The sequence below is a fragment of the Nannospalax galili genome, unplaced genomic scaffold (genome assembly GCF_000622305.1).
Source record: "Nannospalax galili isolate Female #2095 unplaced genomic scaffold, S.galili_v1.0 scaffold332, whole genome shotgun sequence".
Lineage (NCBI taxonomy): Eukaryota > Metazoa > Chordata > Mammalia > Rodentia > Spalacidae > Nannospalax > Nannospalax galili.
The window spans coordinates 631527-651390 of NW_008333794.1; the positions used below are offsets into that span (position 1 = coordinate 631527).

Sequence of the window (19864 nt, forward strand, 5' to 3'; positions counted from 1 at the left end):
CAGGGAGCATTTCAGACACCCTTTCAGTTCTAAATGGCAAAACCTCTAGAATCAAGACTTCTCCAAGTATCTTGCTTCGAAGAGGCACTAATATGATGAACTTCTTTGTCCCCATCCAAGTGGGTCTAATGTTGCCAAATCCTCACAGAGGCCTAGGGCTTTTTTGAAGTTCTGCCCCAGTAAGAATGAGATCAAGTGACCCCCAGCTCAGAGGCTAGGTGTCTAAGCCTGCCTGCTTTGGGGACCTCTTTGAGGGTGAGCTATGCACTAACTACAAATACTTCCACAGGTCCTGCCCCTTTCTGCCAGTAGAAAACGTCGAGCCCACAGCATGACTACTTCTGGGCACTTTAAATTTGGTGCATTTCTGTGCTAGTCTCTCCCAGTCCCAGCCAGTCTATGTCACCAAGTCCTGTTACTGGCACACAGATGCTCCCCAATGTGTCTCTGCCTAAGTCAGCTAGGAAGGGCCTCCACCCGGTGTTTAAGCCACCAGCCCGACCCAGAGTGTGCTGGGTGCTGCCAGGTGCTGGTGGCCCTCGATGCTGCTGCCCATCACAGTAGAGAGGAACGGAGGATGCAGGCCTTGGGAATGCTGGCGCTTGGAGTCCGGGACAGAAGGACTCTAGTTCTTTGAGGGAAGTAGTGCAGTTGGCAGTTGGCGGTTGGGTGATCGCTGGGGGTCCCGCTCTGGCCCCGCCCTGCATTTCCATGGAGACCCAAGATTCCCTCCAGCAGCCCCCAGCGCATGCCCATGCCGCTGTGTGGTAGCCAGGCACACCGTTCTTGGCTGACTCGCCCGGTCACAAAGCTACCATATTCACTCTCAGATCCCTTCTCCATCCAGGCAGATCCAGGGAGGGGCGTGGGAGCCTAAACAAGATGTTTGGGATTAACTCGAGACCCCAAGAGTTTGGTGCTTTGGGTACTAATAGCCTAGGACCTCCAGAGCTGGTCCCGCTTTAGTGTTTGCTTGCAACCCCGCTCTTCTCCAAGGCCTGGTGAGTGGTTTCCTGGTACAAGCCAGAGGTTTCCCCTAAGGAGTATACCCCAGGGTATCCTGGGTAATCTTGACGCAGCTAATCATTTGTGGTCATTTCTTCAGAGACTATTTCCCTCTCACACGTCAAGTTAAGGTACTTCCTCTTTGGTCTTTGCCCAAAAGCCTGGAAGAACATTGCACACTGCCTCTGGTTACCCTAAGCCCAACAGAGAGGCTGAGGCTGGAGTTCCAGATTTGTACAGGTCCTAGAAGATCTGCAGTCTCCATGCTGAGGCTGATCAACCTGCAAGCCTATCTGCATGTTGACCTAGCAGAGTGTGAGCTGCCAGCCACCTGAGACCACCTAGCAGAGCTGGGTTCTGGAATGACCTTTGACAGGATGAAGACCAGGTTCCCAAGTGTCTTGCAGGCCTGTGCAGTCGGCATCCTCTTCCCTCATCTCCAGAACAGATCTGAGGCCCCTGTGGTGTCAGACACATGATTCTCACACAGGCACATACTGCAAACCTCAAGGTTGCTCTTGTCCAAGCAGCCACACATTTAGTCTGTGATGTTTTTTCATTAAATTTTGTCCCAAGAATTAAAATACAAAACACAAAACACCAAGACAACAAACCCCAAAGTAAAGCAAAAGACAAATGACCTTGTTGTATCTCTCCCAGGGCTCACAGACTCCCAGGCCAGGTAGAAACAAAGCACTCTGTGAACCTTTATAGAGGCCCTTCTACATTCTACATTCTGGTGTGGGAATGTGACAATCATGTAATCTGTGTGCTTCTGTTGTTTTGACAGGGTCACTGTGTTGGCCTGGAACTATGTAGAATAGGCTGGCCTCAAACTCACAGAAAGCTGCCTATCTCTGCCTCCTGAGTACTGGGATTTAAAGCATGGACCACCATGTCTTACCTGTGTGTGCACTTTTCTTTCAGGGCTGGAGAGATGGCTCAGTGGTTAAGAGCACCCACATGGCAACTAACCACTGTCTTCACTAACTCCAGTTCCAGGGGATCTGATGCCCTCTTCTGACCTCTGCAGGTATTGCATGACATGGGTGTACTTACATACATGAAAGCATTCATACACATAAAAATTAAAAAAAACTTCAAGTCTTTTATATCTTTTTGAAAAAAAATTTGTGTATATTCCACTTTTGTGTGGGTGCCCATAGAGGCCAGAAAAGGACATCGGATCCCTAGTGCTGGAGTTACAGGCAGTCATAACCTGCTTGACATGGGTGTTGGGAACCAAACTCTGGAAGAGCAAGTGCTCTTAATCACTGAGCCACCTCTCCAGTTCCAATCTTACTCTTTTGGTCTTTTTGAGACAGAGTCTCCCTGTAGCCACAGCTAGCCTGGAATTTGCTATGTAGAACACGCTGGCCTTGAGCTCAGAGATCCACCTTCCCCTGCCACCCGTGTGCTGGGATTAAAGACATGTACCACCATGCCTGGCCCAATCTTACTCTTTTTTAAAAACACTGGTCTTAGCCTGGTTGTGCTTGTCTGTCATCTCAATACAAAAAGAAAAACTGTAACTAAAACAAAACACTTCTGAGGGCTGGAGAGATGTTTCAGTGGTTAAGAGCACTGGCTGCTTTTCCGGAGAACCTGAATTTGCCTGCCCACATGGCAGCTCACAACCATCTATAACTCCAATGCCTTCTGGCCTCCAAAGGCATTGAATGCCCAGGTGTACTTACATGCAGGAAAATACATACTTTTTTTCTTTAAAACCACTCAGAAGAGCCAGACATGGTGGTACATGTCTTTAATCCCAGCACACGGGTGGGAGGGGAAGGTGGATCTCTGAGCTCGAGGCCAGCCTGTTCTACATAGCAAATTCCAGGCTAGCTGTGGCTATAGGGAAACCCTGTCTAAAAACAAAACAGACTCCATAGACTTCTGTAGCTGCAGATGGGAGAGAAGCTGCTGCTCTTGCAAACTCAGTCTTGAGTACACTTTTAAGTTCAAGCCGCCCATGACCCCTATTTAACCAGTATGCAGTGCTTCTTGGACCCCACCACCACCACCACCACCACACAATACACAAGCTCCAGCCCTGCTTCTGCCTTTTTTTAGGTGGCCCTGCCTTCATAATTGCCCAGCATGGCTGCCTGAAGATTTGGCTGCCAGTGATCAAAGAGGCTCACTCCCAGGTCTTTGGGCCTTTCCCTGTTTGGGGCTGCTTACCACTGCCAAGGTGACCAATAGGATGCACTCTTTTCTAACTTTCCTTTTTTTAAAATTATTTTTATGTGTATGCGTGTATTGCCTGCATGTAGGTAAATGTACTTGTGTTATGCAATGCTGGCAGAGGACAGAATAGACTGTTGGATCCCCTGGAACTGGAGTTATGGACAGTTGTTAGCTGTCATGTGGGTGCTGGGATTCGAACCCGGGTCTTTTGCAAGAACAGTGTTCTTAACCGCTGAGCCATCTCTCCAGCCCCTAACTTTCCTCTTTTAAACCTTCTGCAAGTAGCTCCTGCCTGTCTCTGTATATCAGTGTCCCTCCCAGGTGCTCAGCCCAGGCTCCATCCTTCCTGGGAGCTTTGCCTCCTGCAGGTCTGGGTATAGCTACCCAAACTGACAGGACAGCCCCAACTTTTTCCAGTAACTGTACTTGTATTTGCACAAGGGGGCCCTGGACGAGCAGTCCTCCAGTCCTCCTTTCTTAAAAAAAGAGAAAGGTTGGGAGAATAGTTCCATAGTAGACTTTATGCTGACTACACAAAGCCCAGGGTTTAAAAAAAAAAAATACAGTGGGGAGAGACATGGAGAGGGAAGTGGATCTAAATGCTATCAAACTATGAAAATCTCAAAAATTCAATTAAAAAAAAAAAGCAACAAAAACCTTAACCTTAAAATACTTTTTTTTTTCTTTCCTATACAGCAGCATGTAAATCAGGCATATGCACAAGCCTCTATGCCCCACTGATGTTTGTCTCTCTTGCCCAACCCATCATTCTACAGCTCCAGGGATACCAGGGTGCAGGAATGTGAGGCTCCTCCAGAGATCCTGCTCCATGTGTCCCAGCAAAAGGGCCCTCTCCAGACCAATGGAGCCAACTGCACTAAAGGTAGGGCCTGAGTAACAGAAATGTCTTTTGGAGACAAGGTTTCAGACTTTCCTGCTTGACTTCCCAGTACTGGGACTGTAGGTATGAGCTATTATAGTTTCTTTCAGTAATTTTTTTAAGTTTTTGAGACAGGGTCTCATGTTATAGTCCTGGCTGGCTTTGAACTGGTAGCAATCCTCCAGCCTTAACCTCCTGGGTGCTGAGATAGAGGCATGCATGTCTCAACATGCCCAGCTTTACCAATGTTTTCTATGCTTCTCATGTACAAACTTTATCTCTTGATTGGTTTTAAATATTTTTTTCTGGCATTAGGATATATAGCTTAGCTGGTAGAGTGCTTGCCTAACATGCATGAAACCCCCATCCCTGTGCCCCCTTCAATTCCCACTTCGTAAACCAGGTGTGGTGGCTCACTGGCTCATACCTGAGGATCAGAAGTTCAAGGTCATCCTCAGTTACATTTTGAGGTGGAAGCCAGCTTGGACACAAGATCCTGTCTCAAACAAACAAAAAAACCTTTGATTTCTGATTTTTTTTTTTTTTCTGATGATTTTGTAAATGTAATGTGTTCAGTTGTTTTCAGCATGAGTATCATCTATTGAAGACATGCTGACATTTTCCTTTCCAATCTTTGTCTTTTCTAGAACACTCAGTGCTTTGCTCAATGAGGGTGGCAAAGCAGGTCAGTCTTGTTCCTGATCTGAGGTGAAGCTTTCAGTCTCATATTATGCTGCTAGCTCTGCCTGCCTGATGCTGATTGAGAAAGTTTCTTTTTCATCACACCTATCCTGAAAGGCTGCTGAATTTTGTCCAACACCTTTTCTCTATCTCGGGGTTATGTTTTTCTCTTAACAGAATGTGTTACATTATTAGTTTTCACAGCTCAAACCATGGTTGGTTTCTAGGAAACACAGCCTCTGTGGTAGGTACTTCTCTACCCAGGCCACAGACACAGCTGGAAACCCAACTACTGAATTCATTGCCTTAGCAAAACAGGCTGCCCACAGCTTCAGTTAAGAGACTTGGGGGGTGGGGGTGCAGCATGAGGGGTACTGGGGATGGAACCCAGGGCCTTGTGCATATTGGGTAAGTGCTCTGTCACAGAGCTTCCCTGAAAGGCAGACTAGGGATTTTCTCTGGGCTTCACCTTTTGTCTTCTGGCCTATAAGAAAGAGTCATAATCAACCAATGGACCTAAACTAAACCCTAAGAAGTAAACAAAACTCCAGGACTAGTTTCTTTTGCTGGAACTCCAGCAAAAATACATTTAGGAACTGGGGTAGAGCTCAATGGCACAGCATGTGCTTAGGGAAAAATGTATTCCTAGCAAATGAGAACATTTTGAATCCTATAAGCTGAGGCACTTCTGCAGAAGGGGCAGAGAAGGGTAATGTGAAGAAAACACTGAGCCTCTTTTGAAGAGGCAGTTATAGGCTCCCCAGTAACCCTGGCAGAAGCCATACCCACAAACCAAGTGACAGGAAATACCTGCTGCACTCAACTTTCTTATGGCAATCACACTAATTGTGTGGTTTTTGTTTGATGCTGAATAGAATCCAGGGCTCCACTAGGCAAGTGCTGAGCCTCCAAGCCATACTCCAGCACCCCCACCTCAATTTAAATAAATGCAGTGGGAGCTTAATGATAGGGAAAAAAAACTTAAAAACCAGAAAAGCTCAGGTATGTGGTCAGAAGTATTTTTCCCCAATCTTTCCAACAGTAAAATAACAATTGGACGCATGTAGGGGAAGTTTTTCTATTCGTGTGTTTGAAAGCCCAGACATGTTCCATGTTTGTGCAGTCCCCACAGAAGCAAGAAGAGGGCATTAGATCCCCTGGAACTGCAGTTACAATCTTTTGTAAGCTGCCATGTAGGTGTTGGGAACTGAACCTGGATCCTTTGCAAGAGCAGTTAAGTGCATTTAACAGCTAAGCCATCTCTCTGGCTCCATATTTGCTATTTGATTTTCTTTAAATGATAGGTTTCACAAAACTAGCCCTGAACTCCCCCATCCTCCTGCCTCAGCCTCCCCAGTCTCCCACCATGCCTGGCTTTGGGGAAATTATTTTCATCAGTTCAACTCTGGCTATACTAGAATGACCTGAAAAAAGAGATCTTAATCTTTTCCTTTCTTAACAGACATCTGATCCCACTATGTTGTCCTGACTGGCCCCAAATGCCTAGGCTCAAGTGATCCTCCTGCCTGAGCCTCCTGAGCATCTGATTATAGGTGTTTCACTATGCCCCCAAAAGTATATTTTCTCTCTCTCAGAGATAGGGTCTCCCCAGCTGGCCTTGATCTTGCTGTGTAGACCAAGCTGCCCTTGATTTCACGGAGATCTGCTGGGATTAAAGAGTGTGTCACCATGCATGGCTAAAAAGAGATGATTTTTCTGGTCTTTTTTGAGACAGGATCTCCCTGTAGCCCCAGGTGGTCTGGAACTCCCTATGTACACCACGCTGGCCTCAACCTCACAGATATCTGCCTGCCTCTGCCTCCAGAGTGCTGGGATTAAGGGTGTGTGTCAGCACACCCAGGTAAAAAGTGTCAAGACCCAACAGGAAGAAAGCAAAGCAACAGGAGTCTGAAAAGTAGAAGCAATGTGCGATTTGCGGGGCTTGGTTAGCAAAGACCCAGTGGATGCTCTGGCAGAATCAGCACTGTTTTTGTAAAGTGGCTTCTAGGTGGTGGCTCTTCAGTCCTAGCTTGTACACCATATGTATTTCTGGACACCAGTCCCTGCTCCAGGAGAGCATCTGTGAAAAATGAGAACTGCATATTGCAGTTAGCTTTAAGTCAATGGCACACAGTCATTTCTATGGTTGTACCTGAAACAGGAAATGGCCCAAGGTACCAAGCAATTTGGGACTGCTCCTCCTATGGAACATGTTTTCTCCATTCCATGTCCCACCAGTATTGATGAAAGGCAAAGACTCACACTAAGGGCAGATACTCTAGGGTGAGGTATGAAGACCTCTCTCTTCTGAACACCATGACCAAAAAATGTTCTCAGACGGCCACGAGTCTGCAAGAAACAAAAAAACAGGGCAGCTTTTCTTTGTTCTTGTTAAATTTTATTGGCATCACGTTCATCTCTTTACAGAAGAACTCAGCCCACACCCTAGAATGTAGACCTCTTGAGGGGGAAGTGCTCCAGGAAGCAAGCAGGTCCTTGGGAGGGGGCAGAACTGCCAGGGCTCAACCCAAGAGACAGGTGGGTTAGTGCTGGGCCACACTGGGTGGAGTGGGTAAAGGAGAAGGGGTCTGCTAGCCTAAGGGTACCACAACCCTGAAAGGAGCGCCTTCTAGAACAAAGGTAGAGTCACTAGGACAGGTCTGCTGGGGTTGTCCTTTCCTCTTAAGAGTAGGATGCTGTTCTAACAGGAATTGTAAAGTGTTGAATGGAAAGGAAAAAAAAAAAAAAAAAAAAAAACAAAAAAAGAAAAAAAAAAATTTAAATTTTGAAGAAAAAAAAATTTTTCCATAATTTCTGAAGTAATAGCAATTTATCCATTGCATACACTACTGTTATTATTCAGATCAACCTTTTGGAAAATTTAGACACAAAAGGAACTGTCTACTTCAGTTCACCCTCTGGAGAGATGAAAAGCTTTTTGGCTCTTAAGTCTTTGAAAAAGGTGTACATAATTCTCATGTCTACTGTACACAATACTGCCACTAGCTGGATTTCCAAATTCTGAGTCTCTTAACACTCTGTAATCCAGACAGGGTTCAACCCTTCACTTTGCACGCCTGCATTAGAGGACTTAAACACACAATCCAGGAATTCCTTACACTAATTTATACATTTTAATTGGTTGCATATATTAACATGTACTATAAGATTCTTTTCTAAGAAGCATTACATAATAAATGGATACTGTAAAAAGATCTGATTAGTTAAAAGTAACAAGCATTAACAGATACATACAAAACTCAGCCTGTTCGGACTGGGTGGGAGCCTGTAATGGAGCGGGGCACCAGCCTTCCCACAAGACCTTCAAGGAGGGATGGGGGTAAAAGACCACAAGACCGTTAAAAAAATCAGATAGACACAGATAAACCGTGAACAGTTCTCTCACTCCCCAGTGGACAAGAAGAGTAAGGTTCCATTGCCCACTGTACCCCCAGAGCGGGGTCTCCAGCTGCCTGTCCTGCCACACAAAGGGCTCAAGGTGGGCAGCTGCCCTAGGAGCCATGACAGGCATGGGCTGGAGTTTGCTTGTATTGTGGGTGTGGGTATGGGTGTGTGCAGGATGATTTGGTGGAGTTTCTTTTGGCAGCTGGAAATGAGAGATCACATTCTGTTCTGTTTTAAAGGAGGGGACTCGTGTTGAAGGCCTACGTGTGTTCTTGGTCTGTGAAGGACTCTGTGCTCTGCGCTCACTGCCCCTTCAGCAACTGCAGCTCTCTGCGGAGGCCTTGGCCCGGTCATTTTTGTCCAGTTTGATGGGTTCAGGGAATTCATTGTATAGTTCCACCTCTGTTTCCTGGACAGAGAAAGAGAGAAATGTTGATGACTTGGGACACAGAAGCAGTTTGGTATTCAATTTGACCTGGGTATAGGAAAAGTAGAGACAGAGTCTGACTGGACTTCCACACAAAAGGGATGGCTTTGTGAGGAGAGAGTCAGACAGGAGCCACATTTACATTGAGCAGCCAGAATGCAAGCTGATTGATGTCCCTGATGGACCACACCCAGCTCAGATGCTCTATACTTAAATCAGCTGGGCAGTACTCACTGCCTCTTGGGTCCCAGGGTACTCCCCATGTCTAGTTTTTCTAGCTGATATCCATGGGTTAGTTTATTTTCCCAAGGTTTGTTGGGGGCAGAGCGGTGGGTGAAGCCATCAGCTGTGTAGATCAACATGGTAGATGGGCTTCAGTCACTACAAGGGGACCATCTTAGCTTTCAGGATAAACTAGGGACACTTTCTCTTTGTTTAAAGTTCTCTAGGCCTGAGCTGTAGCTTATATAGAATGCAAAAAGCCCCAGGGTCCACCTTTAGCACTGTAGCTCAGAAGGGGAGGAAAGGCTTTCTAGACAGTGCTGTTCTATTCACAACAGCTGTAAAAATATGAAACATTTGGGAATGCACATTGAAAAAAATAATGGTTCCATTAAAGTGCACAATTCAGTGGTCTTCGTATATTTATGAAACTGGGCCACATCACATTAGTTTAGAACACTAATCACTCTCAAAAGAAACCTCTTCCCCCAGCAACCACTACAATCTTCTTAACAGATTCCCCCATTCTAGATCATCCTCCCCAAATGCAGGGGATGGAAGCCAGAGCTTCACAATATGACAAGCAAGCACTCTTCAGTGAGCCACACTTCACCTTAAACAGCACCATTTGTCTATCTGCCTTCCTGCCTACATTTCAAATGTTTTGCTGTTGTGTAAGTGCACTACATGCATCTGATGCCCACACAGGTCAGAAAGGGGGCATTGGATCCCCTGGAACTGGAGTTTCAGACAGTTATCTACCATGTGGGTGCTGGGAACTTAACCAAAGTCTTCTGGAAGAGCAGCAAATGCTCTTCACAGCTGAGCCCAGAGAGGGTTTCACTCTGTAGCTAGCCTGGTCTTGGATTTTTGGGCAATCTTTCTGCCTTACAGGCTAGGATTACAGGTGTGCACCATCATATCCTGCTTTACACAAGTTTCCTTTTAATGGACTTCTAAGACACAGGGTCATATTTTGAAACGGGCTTCCTTCATTTAGTTTCCATGTTACATTTACCTGAGTTCATGCTTCCTGTGGCTGAATGGCATCTGGTGAACAGCCTTTTGTTTAGATTTAAATTATAAACAGCAATAGTTTATAACATAAAAGCAATTACAAAAGAATTATAAAGCCTTATTAAAGCACAAGACCTAAAATAACAGTCTTCGACAGAATGGGTGTCTCTCAAAATTCAGAAGCCCTAGCCCCCAATGTGCTGTGACTATTCAGATTAGACAAGGTTATTCATGGAGTCTGGTCCCATAGAATTTTTGCTTTCAAAACAGGGTCTCATATGTTCCAGGTTGGCCTTTAACTGTATGTTGCTGTTGATGATCCTGAACTCCTAAATCCTCCTGCCTCTATCTCAAAAATACTGGGATTACAGGAATGCACTAAATCATGAAGTTTATGTAGTGCTGGAAAATTAATCCAGGGCCTTGTGCATCTAGGGGAGCACTCTATACCAACTGAATTACACCTCTTCACCCCCAGGACTTATGTTGTTACTGAGCCACTCCAGAGGGCTTGTTCACATTTGCTTTCAAGCAGAGGGCAGCCCTCTGGGGGTGGGGGTGGGGTGTGTTTGCAATAAGACAATGGTCTCATCTCAGCAGTCTCTCCAACTCCAAGCCCACTCACTGTGCCAGCACCTGGGTCCCACACTCAAAGACAAGAAAATAAAATGTCTAATGTATGATCTACCCAAGCCTACATTTTTTTGTTATGGCTAGCCCAACTGGCTAATACAATTCCAACAAAAATCTCAGCGGGACTTTACTCGAGGGTAGGTTGTTGCAGGGAGGTAGAACTTTAATAAAATTATTACACTGACAAGAAAAAAATTACAAGATAGACATAAAAAACAGTTGAGTGGAAATCCGCCTTTGTACTACAGGACCGTCCTCTGAGCCAAACAATGGTCTCTTCAGGAGTTCAGCTGTACCCACTTGCAAAAGATCCTCATAGCTGGGCTTGTTGACTACTGACCTTCTTTGAAGGTCCCTTCTTTGAAGCACCCAGTCACTCTTGCCAACCCCTTGTGGGGAGCTCCATGCAGCTATTGGGAAGCCATCATGCATGCTGGTTGAGAACTTTCCCATGTGGTCTTCAGGGGGAGCACCTACTCTTGTAATCCCCTTACTCATTGTTCTGTAAGGAAGCTCAATAAACTCACTGGTTCCCCAAGGGAACTTTGGTTCCCCTAGTGACCTTTGATTATCATTAGGACCAAGGGTGGATGTTGTTTGTATCTCCCCCAAGGAAGGTATTTTAGCAGCACCTTTTCAGGGGTCAGACCTACCCAAAAGACACTGAAATCAAATATAGGCAAAGGGATCTAGACATGGCCAGGATAGACTGAGCACACTGGAAGTGGATCCTACCATACACAAATGTCACATTTCATTACCCAAAGGGGGATGGCTTCCCAACACTCACTCCCATTGGACACACTGGCTCTGAAAGAGGAAAGGCACATCCCTATTCCTGCCTTAACCCAAGAGATTTTATAGACATCTCAGGATCTGACTAAAAGATGGCCTTTTGCTGTTGTTTTCTGAGACTGGGTCTTATGTGTCCCAGGGTACCCTCAAACATGCTACTATGTAGCCGAGGCTGGCCTTGATCCTTCTGCCTTCACTTCTCTGGTGTTACATGGTATTACAGGAATGTTCTACAACATCTTTTCTTCTTTTCTCTACAGCTCAGGCTGTACTGGAACTTGCCACCTTTCTTTCCTCTTGCCCCAGATTTCTAAGTGCTAAAATTATAGGCAGGCACTACCATACTCAGCTTAGGATGACTTTTTTTTCCCCTATGGCCAAAGGCTATCAAAAGACAACAGAGTTGGGGAGGGGAAAACAAAGTTGAAAAGTAGACGAAGGTGTTTACCAAGAAGAGCTCAGGAGGTCACTTTGGGGACACTCTAAGAACCAGCCCTGGAAGGACCCTGGCTGGTGTAAGGACTTTTGGTACATTCATGTGCCATCCCTCATCTCATCTTTCTAGTGCCTTTTTGTGCTGCATTCTAAAGGTGCCCTGGTCTAAAGAATTCAAAAGGACACCTAATTCTTGTCAGTAAAGATGATGAAACATTAAAAAAAAAAAAAAAATCATGAGATTCTGTGCTTCACAGCAGAGAAGACCACAATAGTCAGCTTAGGGAGAGAATCTCAAAGGGATAATGCCATGAATGTGGCAACTGACAGCGTTAGTCTGGCCCAGCAAATACAGCTGACACCCACAGCCTGCTGGTTGGAGCTGGTGAGGAGTCTCCCTAGGTTAGTCATCCAGCCCCGGTCTAAAACGAACCCTCAATCTAACCAGTGCCCTCAAGAGTCATGACCTTACAGAAAGAGAGGTTACAAAGGTTGGAGAGAAAAATTGGCAGTGGATGCATGGATGCTAAGAGAAATAAAGTTTTGGAAGGGTAGATTGGGGGGGCAGGTGTTAGAACATCAGTTAGAAAGAAGCAAGTATCTTGAGAGCTTTCCTAGTATTTGGAGGAATATTCCTCCCAGGGTAGGCCCGTCCTTGATGAAATACTTTGTGTAGTACCTCTACGCCAAGACTCCTGTCTCTGGAACAATTCATTACAAAATCTCTCACCCACCCAGCCAGATGTCTTGTCCTGGTGAGAACCAGTACATTCTATCAACCTAGGTTCCTAGAAATAGCAGAACCTCTTAATTTGCCAGTTACATACAGTTCCAAATGATGCATAATGTTTGATGGCCTGCTTTATTTTATCATGGACCCCCCCACCCCCAACAGTGCTAGTAGCTCAAAGCCCACACTTTTTTTTTTACATCCCCCAATACTGGGGATTGAACCCCAGAGTCTTGTATATGTTAGGCAAGCACTCAACCAGTGAGTATACTTCCAGCCTTACTAAGGTGCCCAGGCCAACCTTAAAACTTTTCATCTTCCTGTCTCAGCCTCCCCAGTAGCTGGGATTACAAGTCTGTACCTCCATACTGCTTTAGCACAGTGCTGATATCGACTCACAGAAGAGGGTAGCTGGGAGCTCTTGGTTCCTTGATAACACTTTTCCTGCATTTTACTTCTTTGTGTTATGTAAATACTCCCAGGAAAAAGCAATTTCCTGGTTTGTGAGAGTTGATTCTCACATAATCATCATAGTCATCCTTCTAACTTGGTGTTCCATTGTGCAGGCCAGGAGCAGAATAACATGACTAATCTGGTAAGGGGCCACCAAGAGCCCCCTGGTGGCCTGATCTAACAGCACAATACTAGGAATAAGGCCTTTACAAGAGCCCAACTTTGCTGCCCTGTATCTTTTACTGTTTTTGTTTTGTTACTTATAGTGCTGGACCTTGCACCTGCTAGGCAAGTGTTCTACCACCAAGTCACATCCCCAGTCCTGCCTTGTATCTTTTAGATGACTCACAAAGCAGTGGACCTCTCCTAGGAGCTGAAGCAGAACATGTCTCAGCCTCTCCAGATAAGCAAGTAGGTTTTCCTAGCTACAGCTAGGGAAAAAGAGGCAGCTAGGAAAGAAAATCATAACAAAGGCTAGATGGTGTAGCACCAGCCATCACCAGAGGGCACTATACAGCAACAGGGCCCTGGAGACTTACCTGTTTAAGTGCATTCCGAGCAATTGTCTGGAAGGCCTGTTCCACATTGATGGCCTCCTTAGCACTGGTCTCAAAGTAGGGAATGTTGTTTTTGCTGTAGCACCAGGCCTGTGCCCTCTTTGTGGCCACCTGTAGGAGGAAGGAGGGCATATGAACACTAATGACATGGGCAGTGGGCGATGACTCAGTCCTCCCAAGACAGGTGCACAGGTGAGAAGAGACCTGGGAATGAGGAGGGTGGCCCACACACTTGCAGGTAGTGTGAGGCAGAGCTGACACCCAAACTCAAACCATCTCTATGTCTGTAACCAGACCTTGTGACCCATAGTCATGTGACAAGAGCAAAGAGCCAGTTAGGAGGGAAAAGAGTGGAGAGTGGCCTCTCCTAGGACCCCACAGCTGGTCTTAGGTATGCATCCCCTTCCCACACTTATCTCCTGCCACCTGTGTAAAAATGGCAAGTGGCACAGGATTCTGCAGCCCTTGGATCCTCCTTCCTTTCCCTGCCCCAGCTCATTTGTAGCTAAGAAACATAGACCAAGTCTAAGGAGAAGAAAAAGAGATGGACATCAGAAAAAACTGAGCTATAAACAACAATATGTTTCCAGGAGAAACACTGTGTGGAAATGCACCAGAAAAACTTTATTCAAGGACACAGCTCTCTTCTGCCCCTGAGAATGAAAAGAATAAATAAATAAATTCCTTTGAGGTGCAAAAAGGGAACTGAGTCTCAAAGCAAGGATGATAGCCCCACATCACAGCTGGCTGGAGGCAGCTGGGCAACTGGACCAGGTCAGCAGGGCCTAGGTGACAAGCACTCCCACCAGCACCTTCCCAAACTATTCTGGGCCTGGCAAAGAACCCTCCAAACCTCCAAGGCACTAGCAGAGCAGGAGTCTGTGCTGGTAACTGCCATTTTGAGTACTTACCTGTCTGTTTTCAAGGTCAATCTTGTTTCCCAACACAACAAAGGGGAAGTTTTCAGGATCCCGGGGACTGGCCTGGATAAGAAACTCATCTCTCCAGCTGTCAAGGGTTTTGAATGTGTTGGGGGCAGTCACATCAAACACCAGAACACAGCAGTCTGCACCTCTGTAGAAGGCTACACCAAGAGACTGGAACCGTTCTTGACCAGCTGTGTCCCAGATCTGTAAGAGAAAAAAAAAAAACCAAACTTGCTCCTTGGTGGATACTGGGCAGTGTTCCAGAGGAAGAAAGTGTGTGTGGATATGTACATACATAGGACGGGGTGATGGAGGGTCTGCTCTTTGGGATGCTAAAACACGTTTATATCTCCTCCCAGGCATGTACATAAAATCTGAGCTACAGTCTCAAGACTTACAGAGTCTTGGAATTTCAAAGGGCTTTTACTTACTGAGGTTATTTCAGTGCTGCATGTAGCCTAGGCTGGCCTTGAACTAGCAATCTTCCTGCCTCGGCTTCCTGAGTATTAAAATTAAAGACACTACCTCAAGCTTTTCTAGGGATAGTGGAAATAAATGAAAATTATTACTGACTAACCAAAAAGATGTGGTTTTTGTTTGTTTGCTCCCCCCACCCACTTTGGTCTTTCTGAGACAGGTTTTCCCTGTGGCCCCCAGCTGTCCTTGAACTCGCTACATAGACCAGGCTGGCCTTGAACTCACAGAGATCTGCCTGCCTCTGCCTCCCAAGCACCGTAATAAAAGCATGTGCCTTTTTGTTTGCTTTTTTATAACTCTAACAAAAAACCCTGACAAGTGGAGCTAGAAAGATGAGAACAAGGTAAAGGCTCACAGCAGGTTCCACTGATCACAGGTACTGTCCTATGGGCCACCCTGGGTTCAGGTGCAAGCAAGGCTGGGCAGACTGGTGCAATATTACAGGTTTGTAATCCCAGAACTTGAAGGGAAAAGGAAGGGTAAGCCTGTGCTACGAGGCCCACCCCCAATCTCAAAAACCAACCAAAATCAAAACAAAACAGAACAAGCAACACTGGTTCTCCTCATTGTCTGAGATTTGGGAAGAACCACTGGGACTGAGTCAGGGACACAGAACAAAAGCAGGAAGGGTACAAGAGCAGCCTAAGTCCACCTGCCCTCAGCAGAGTAGGGCCAAAGGAGCCCTTGTGGTATCCTTCCTGTTCCTGTTCCCAGTGTTCTACCTGAATATGCCTGTGTGAGGGGCAGAGGTGGAGGAAAGTCAAGAACTAGGAAAGGAGAAGCAGGGCAACTTCTATAAAGTAAAAGCAGAAAAGAAAGTTTTAGAAAACAGAACTGAGACCTAGGCTTGGACAAATCCATCTCCTTGTCTCTCATATTACTTAAGTCCTCACACCCGAAACAGCGTGCAGCTTAACTGTTGCCAAACACTCAAGAATACTCACTCCTGTTTAAAAAAAAAAAAAACAAAAAACACTGTGGCAAATTTTCTACGGTTACAAGTAACTGAGCAATGAACAATAATATATGAAGCTCTTTCTGCATCTCAAATGGCTTTTTTCCAGACAGAATTCCAAGAGCATTATTTCCTGAGAACTCTCTCTCAGGTGGGACCAAATGGCTACATGGAATTCAGATACCCAGACTAGGCAAACACAAAGAAAAAGCAAAAACTGAAAAACTGGTTATTTCCGAAATTAATTTGACATCAAGCTTATAAAACTACAAACTGGAGCTGGAGAGATAGCTCAGTGGTTCAGAGCATTAGCTGTTCTTGCAGAAGACCTGGGTTCGATTCCAGCACCCACATGGCAGTAAATAACTGTCTATAACTCCAATTTTAGGGGAATCCAATAACCTAACTGCGGGCACTGCACAATACAGGTGCACTTACATACACATGCAGGCAATAAACTCAGACACATAAAATAAAAATAGAATAGGGCTGGAGAGATGGCTCAGCAGTTAAGAGCACTGGCTGCTCTTGCAGAGGACCTGGGTTTGATTCCCAGCACCCACATGGTGGATAACCGTCTGTAACTCTAGTTCCAGGGGGATCCGACACCTTCTTCTGACCTCTGTGGGCACTGCACTACATGGGTGCACTTATACACATGCAGGTAATACACTCACACACATAAAAGTAATAAATATTTAAAAAATAAAAAACTACAATCTGTATTTGCCAATTAACAAAAAAGTACAACTCTGTCAAACTGTCCTTTTAAATTAAAAAAAAAAAAAAATTTCCCCATGATGGCTAATCCTGGGTGTCAATTTGACTGGATCTGGGATTAACTGAAATTCGAGAGCTCTTCTAAATTGGATCATCTGAAGCTGGAACACACACCCTAAATGTGGGTGTTACCTTCTGATGGCAGCTGGTATAAAAGGCCAAGGCAGAGGAGACTGCCTGGCTTCTTGCTGCTTGCCTTCTCTCTCACTGGTGAGTTCGTCTTGCTGCTGTAGACTGAAGAGTAGCTGATCTTTTGGAATTCGTCAGACCTTCAGTGCCAGATTGGGACTACTGAGACATCCAGCCTCGTGGACTAAGCAACTACGGATTCTTACCCTCTCCAGTGTGGTGCAGCCATTGTTGGACTTCTCAGACTCTATCCTGTAAGCTAAGCTGATAAATCTCTATACATATATATTCATTCTACCGGTTCTGTTTCTTTGGAGAACCCTGACTAATATACCCCCATCAGAGGGTGGTGCTAGACATGGAATCCAGGGCCCTACAAATGCTGAGCAAGCTCTTCTACTGATCTACATAAATCCCAGCCGAAATACTTTCTTTTCTATATCTGTAATTATACCCAAGTTATTTATCCATTCACTATTCTGATGTGGTAACTTAGGGATGGAACACAGATCCTCAGGCATGCTAGGTACACATTCAACAATGTCAACACTGCCATTATACTTCCTGTGACAGTTCTCCTTCTTCCCAAGAAGTCAAATCGCTCCTGAAGCTACTCTTTCAATTTGGCTTTCCCATTTCCAAAGTTACCAACTAAAAGTATTCTACTGTCTTATTATACTATACTGCATTTCCTTGATCATCTGAGTTACTTACAGCTTTCCACTGTCACAGATAGGAGGCAATGCACACTCTTAAAGACTTCTCTCCTTGTTCCCAAAGGTGATCTCCAAGCCACAACCCAGACACAGAACTACCAGGCTGGATAAGTGCATAGCTATACTGCATAACCAACACAATGCCTTCCCATCAACTTATTACTCTCTTCCCATACCTACTTAACTATAGGCTGTCTATCACCATGTGTTCTTGGCTCAGTGATTTGCTTTTGTCATCTGGCAACATATTGTTCGGGTTTTGAATTTAATGTGGTCTAACTAACAAGCCTCAACCTTTTATGATTTGTGCTTGCTCTATTCTAAATGTCAAAGGTCAAGAATAGCCTCCATTTTCCATTTGAAAGTTTTCACTTTGTGCTTTTTCCACCTCAGGTGCTGAAGCCTCTGGCTACTCCCCTGTATGGAACCCCTGCCCCAACACAAATAGGAACCCTAGGGACAGAGTTCCTAGCCAGGCCCGGTGCCTATGTCCTGTCCCTATACCATCTTGAAAATGTTCATGCACACTTGACTGTACCTTATGGTTAATACTGACTTCTAGCATCTTCCTCAATAGTATCAGAAATTTAAAACAGCAAAACAAAATTATCACTAATATTCCACCAGGCATTATAAGGCAGAGCACCAATCTCGGTGTCCTTAGTCAGATCTCATCACTGTGAGGTCCACACCTGAGGATTAACCAACAAGTTATGTATTTGGTATGTATGCAAAGGGATTTTTCCCCTTTGTCCTTATTTATTCCTAAACAACACACAAACAACACAGTCCAATAAGTGCTTATACAGGATTAGGTATTTTAAGTAATTTGGAGATTATTTAAATAGCATATGGGAGGATGTCCTTACATTCTCTGAAGACATGACAACTGTATTTCTGATCCTCTTGCCTCTAGCCGCAGAATGATGGGATTACAGGCATAAAGCACTAAGCTGTTTTATGTGGTGCTGGCAACCCAAAGCTTCATATATGCTTTAAGCACTCTATCAACTGAGCTACATACACAGCCTTGGAAATGACTTTTTACATAAGGGCATGAACAACTGGGGACTGGTATCTGGGGGAAGAAGTATTGTAATGGTTTGAGTAAGTGTCCCCACAGGCTCCAAGTATTTGAATACTTGTCCCCAGATGGTGGTGCTGTTTGCAGGAATTAGTAGGTGCAGCCTTGCTGAAGGAAGGACACTGGGAATGGGCTTTGAGAACATATAACTTGCCCACTTCTAGTATCTCTCTCTCTGCCTGCTTGAAGATGTGAACACTCAGCTTTCTGCTCAGGCCTTCTGCTGCCAGCCTCCACTTTGATGGACTCTTACACTCTGAACAGTAAGCCAAATAAATGCTTCCTTCTGTAAACTGCCTTAGTCATTGTGTTTTATCATAGCAACAGAAAAGTAACTAATTCAAGTATCTTGGACCAGTCCTGAGGAGACAGTGTTCTAATTTGATTTCTATTGTGGTGATAAAACACTGACCAAAACCAACTTGGGAAGAAAGGGTTTAGTTCACCACACACTTTACAGTCCATGGAGGAAGGGCCACAGTCCAATCCTATGGAAGAAATTCCTCCATTGAGGTTCCTCTTCCCAGCTGACTCTAGTTTGTGTCAAGTTAACAAAAACTGGCTGGTATAGCTGCTAAGGTAAGTTACATATGCTTTCGGATGGAGCTCAGGGCCTCGTGCATGGCAGCAAGCATTCTACCACACTGAGTTACACTTCTAGCTCTATGCTCTTAATATTAGAATTATAATTCTAAAACCACGATTGTACACCATGCCAACCACTCTTTTTGGACAACACCATACTGCTGTTGTTTCTGCTGGTACTGTGGGGTCAGCTAGCAGCCTCGTGGACGTTCCTTCCAAGTTCAGTATTGTCCTTGGCGCGCTTAGGTTCTTGGCGGGGAGGGGAGTGCCATTCTGTCATTCATGTACATGTTTTATTTAGCCATCCTGGAAGTTGGTTTTTCTAATTTGTGGTTTGGTATAATGTCAGTTCTAGAGATTCTTGGCCAAGTTAATCTTTAGTCTTTTTACATGTCCTGAAATTAAAAGTGGATTTGTGCTGAAGTATAGTTCAATGGTAGAGCATGTATAAAGCCCTGGCACCCAAACAAAAACAGTGGGTCCAACCTTACTAAGCTGCTTTTTCCCTAGTGTTCCCACTATTTTTCCTTCTTGCAAGCCTTTACAGCTATGACCAATCTGCTGCTAAAACCAGTCAGTGAATTTCCAAATTTTGGTTATTAGACTTCACTTTTAGTTTTATTCTTTTTTTTTTTTTGGTCTTTTTTTGAGACAGGGTCTCTCTGTAGCTTCAGCTGTCCTGGAACTCACTATGTAGACCAGGGTGGCCTTGAACTCACAGAGATCTGCCTGCCTCTGCTTCTGCCTCCTGAGTGCTGGGACTAAAGGCGTGCTCCACC

General features: G+C 45.1%; 1 protein-coding gene and 1 long non-coding RNA gene across 2 annotated transcripts in view; one reads left to right on the top strand and one right to left on the bottom strand.

Moving 5' to 3' along the window:
• Positions 1-1972: 1972 nt before the first annotated feature.
• LOC108490618 lies at positions 1973-7516 on the top strand. The gene is made up of 3 exons (XR_001872336.2): positions 1973-2038; positions 3975-4081; positions 4726-7516. It is a non-coding gene; the product is annotated as an uncharacterized LOC108490618 (long non-coding RNA).
• Positions 7517-7701: 185 nt separating this feature from the next.
• Positions 7702-19864, bottom strand: part of Rab7a (RAB7A, member RAS oncogene family) — a 50959-nt gene continuing 38796 nt past the window's right edge. The window contains exons 4-6 of the mRNA XM_008828550.3: positions 14345-14563; positions 13416-13544; positions 7702-8573 (exon numbers count right to left, since the gene is read on the bottom strand). Coding sequence (XP_008826772.1) covers positions 8478-8573; positions 13416-13544; positions 14345-14563 — 444 coding nt within the window. The 3' untranslated portion in view covers positions 7702-8477. The remainder of the gene's footprint in view (positions 8574-13415; positions 13545-14344; positions 14564-19864) is intronic.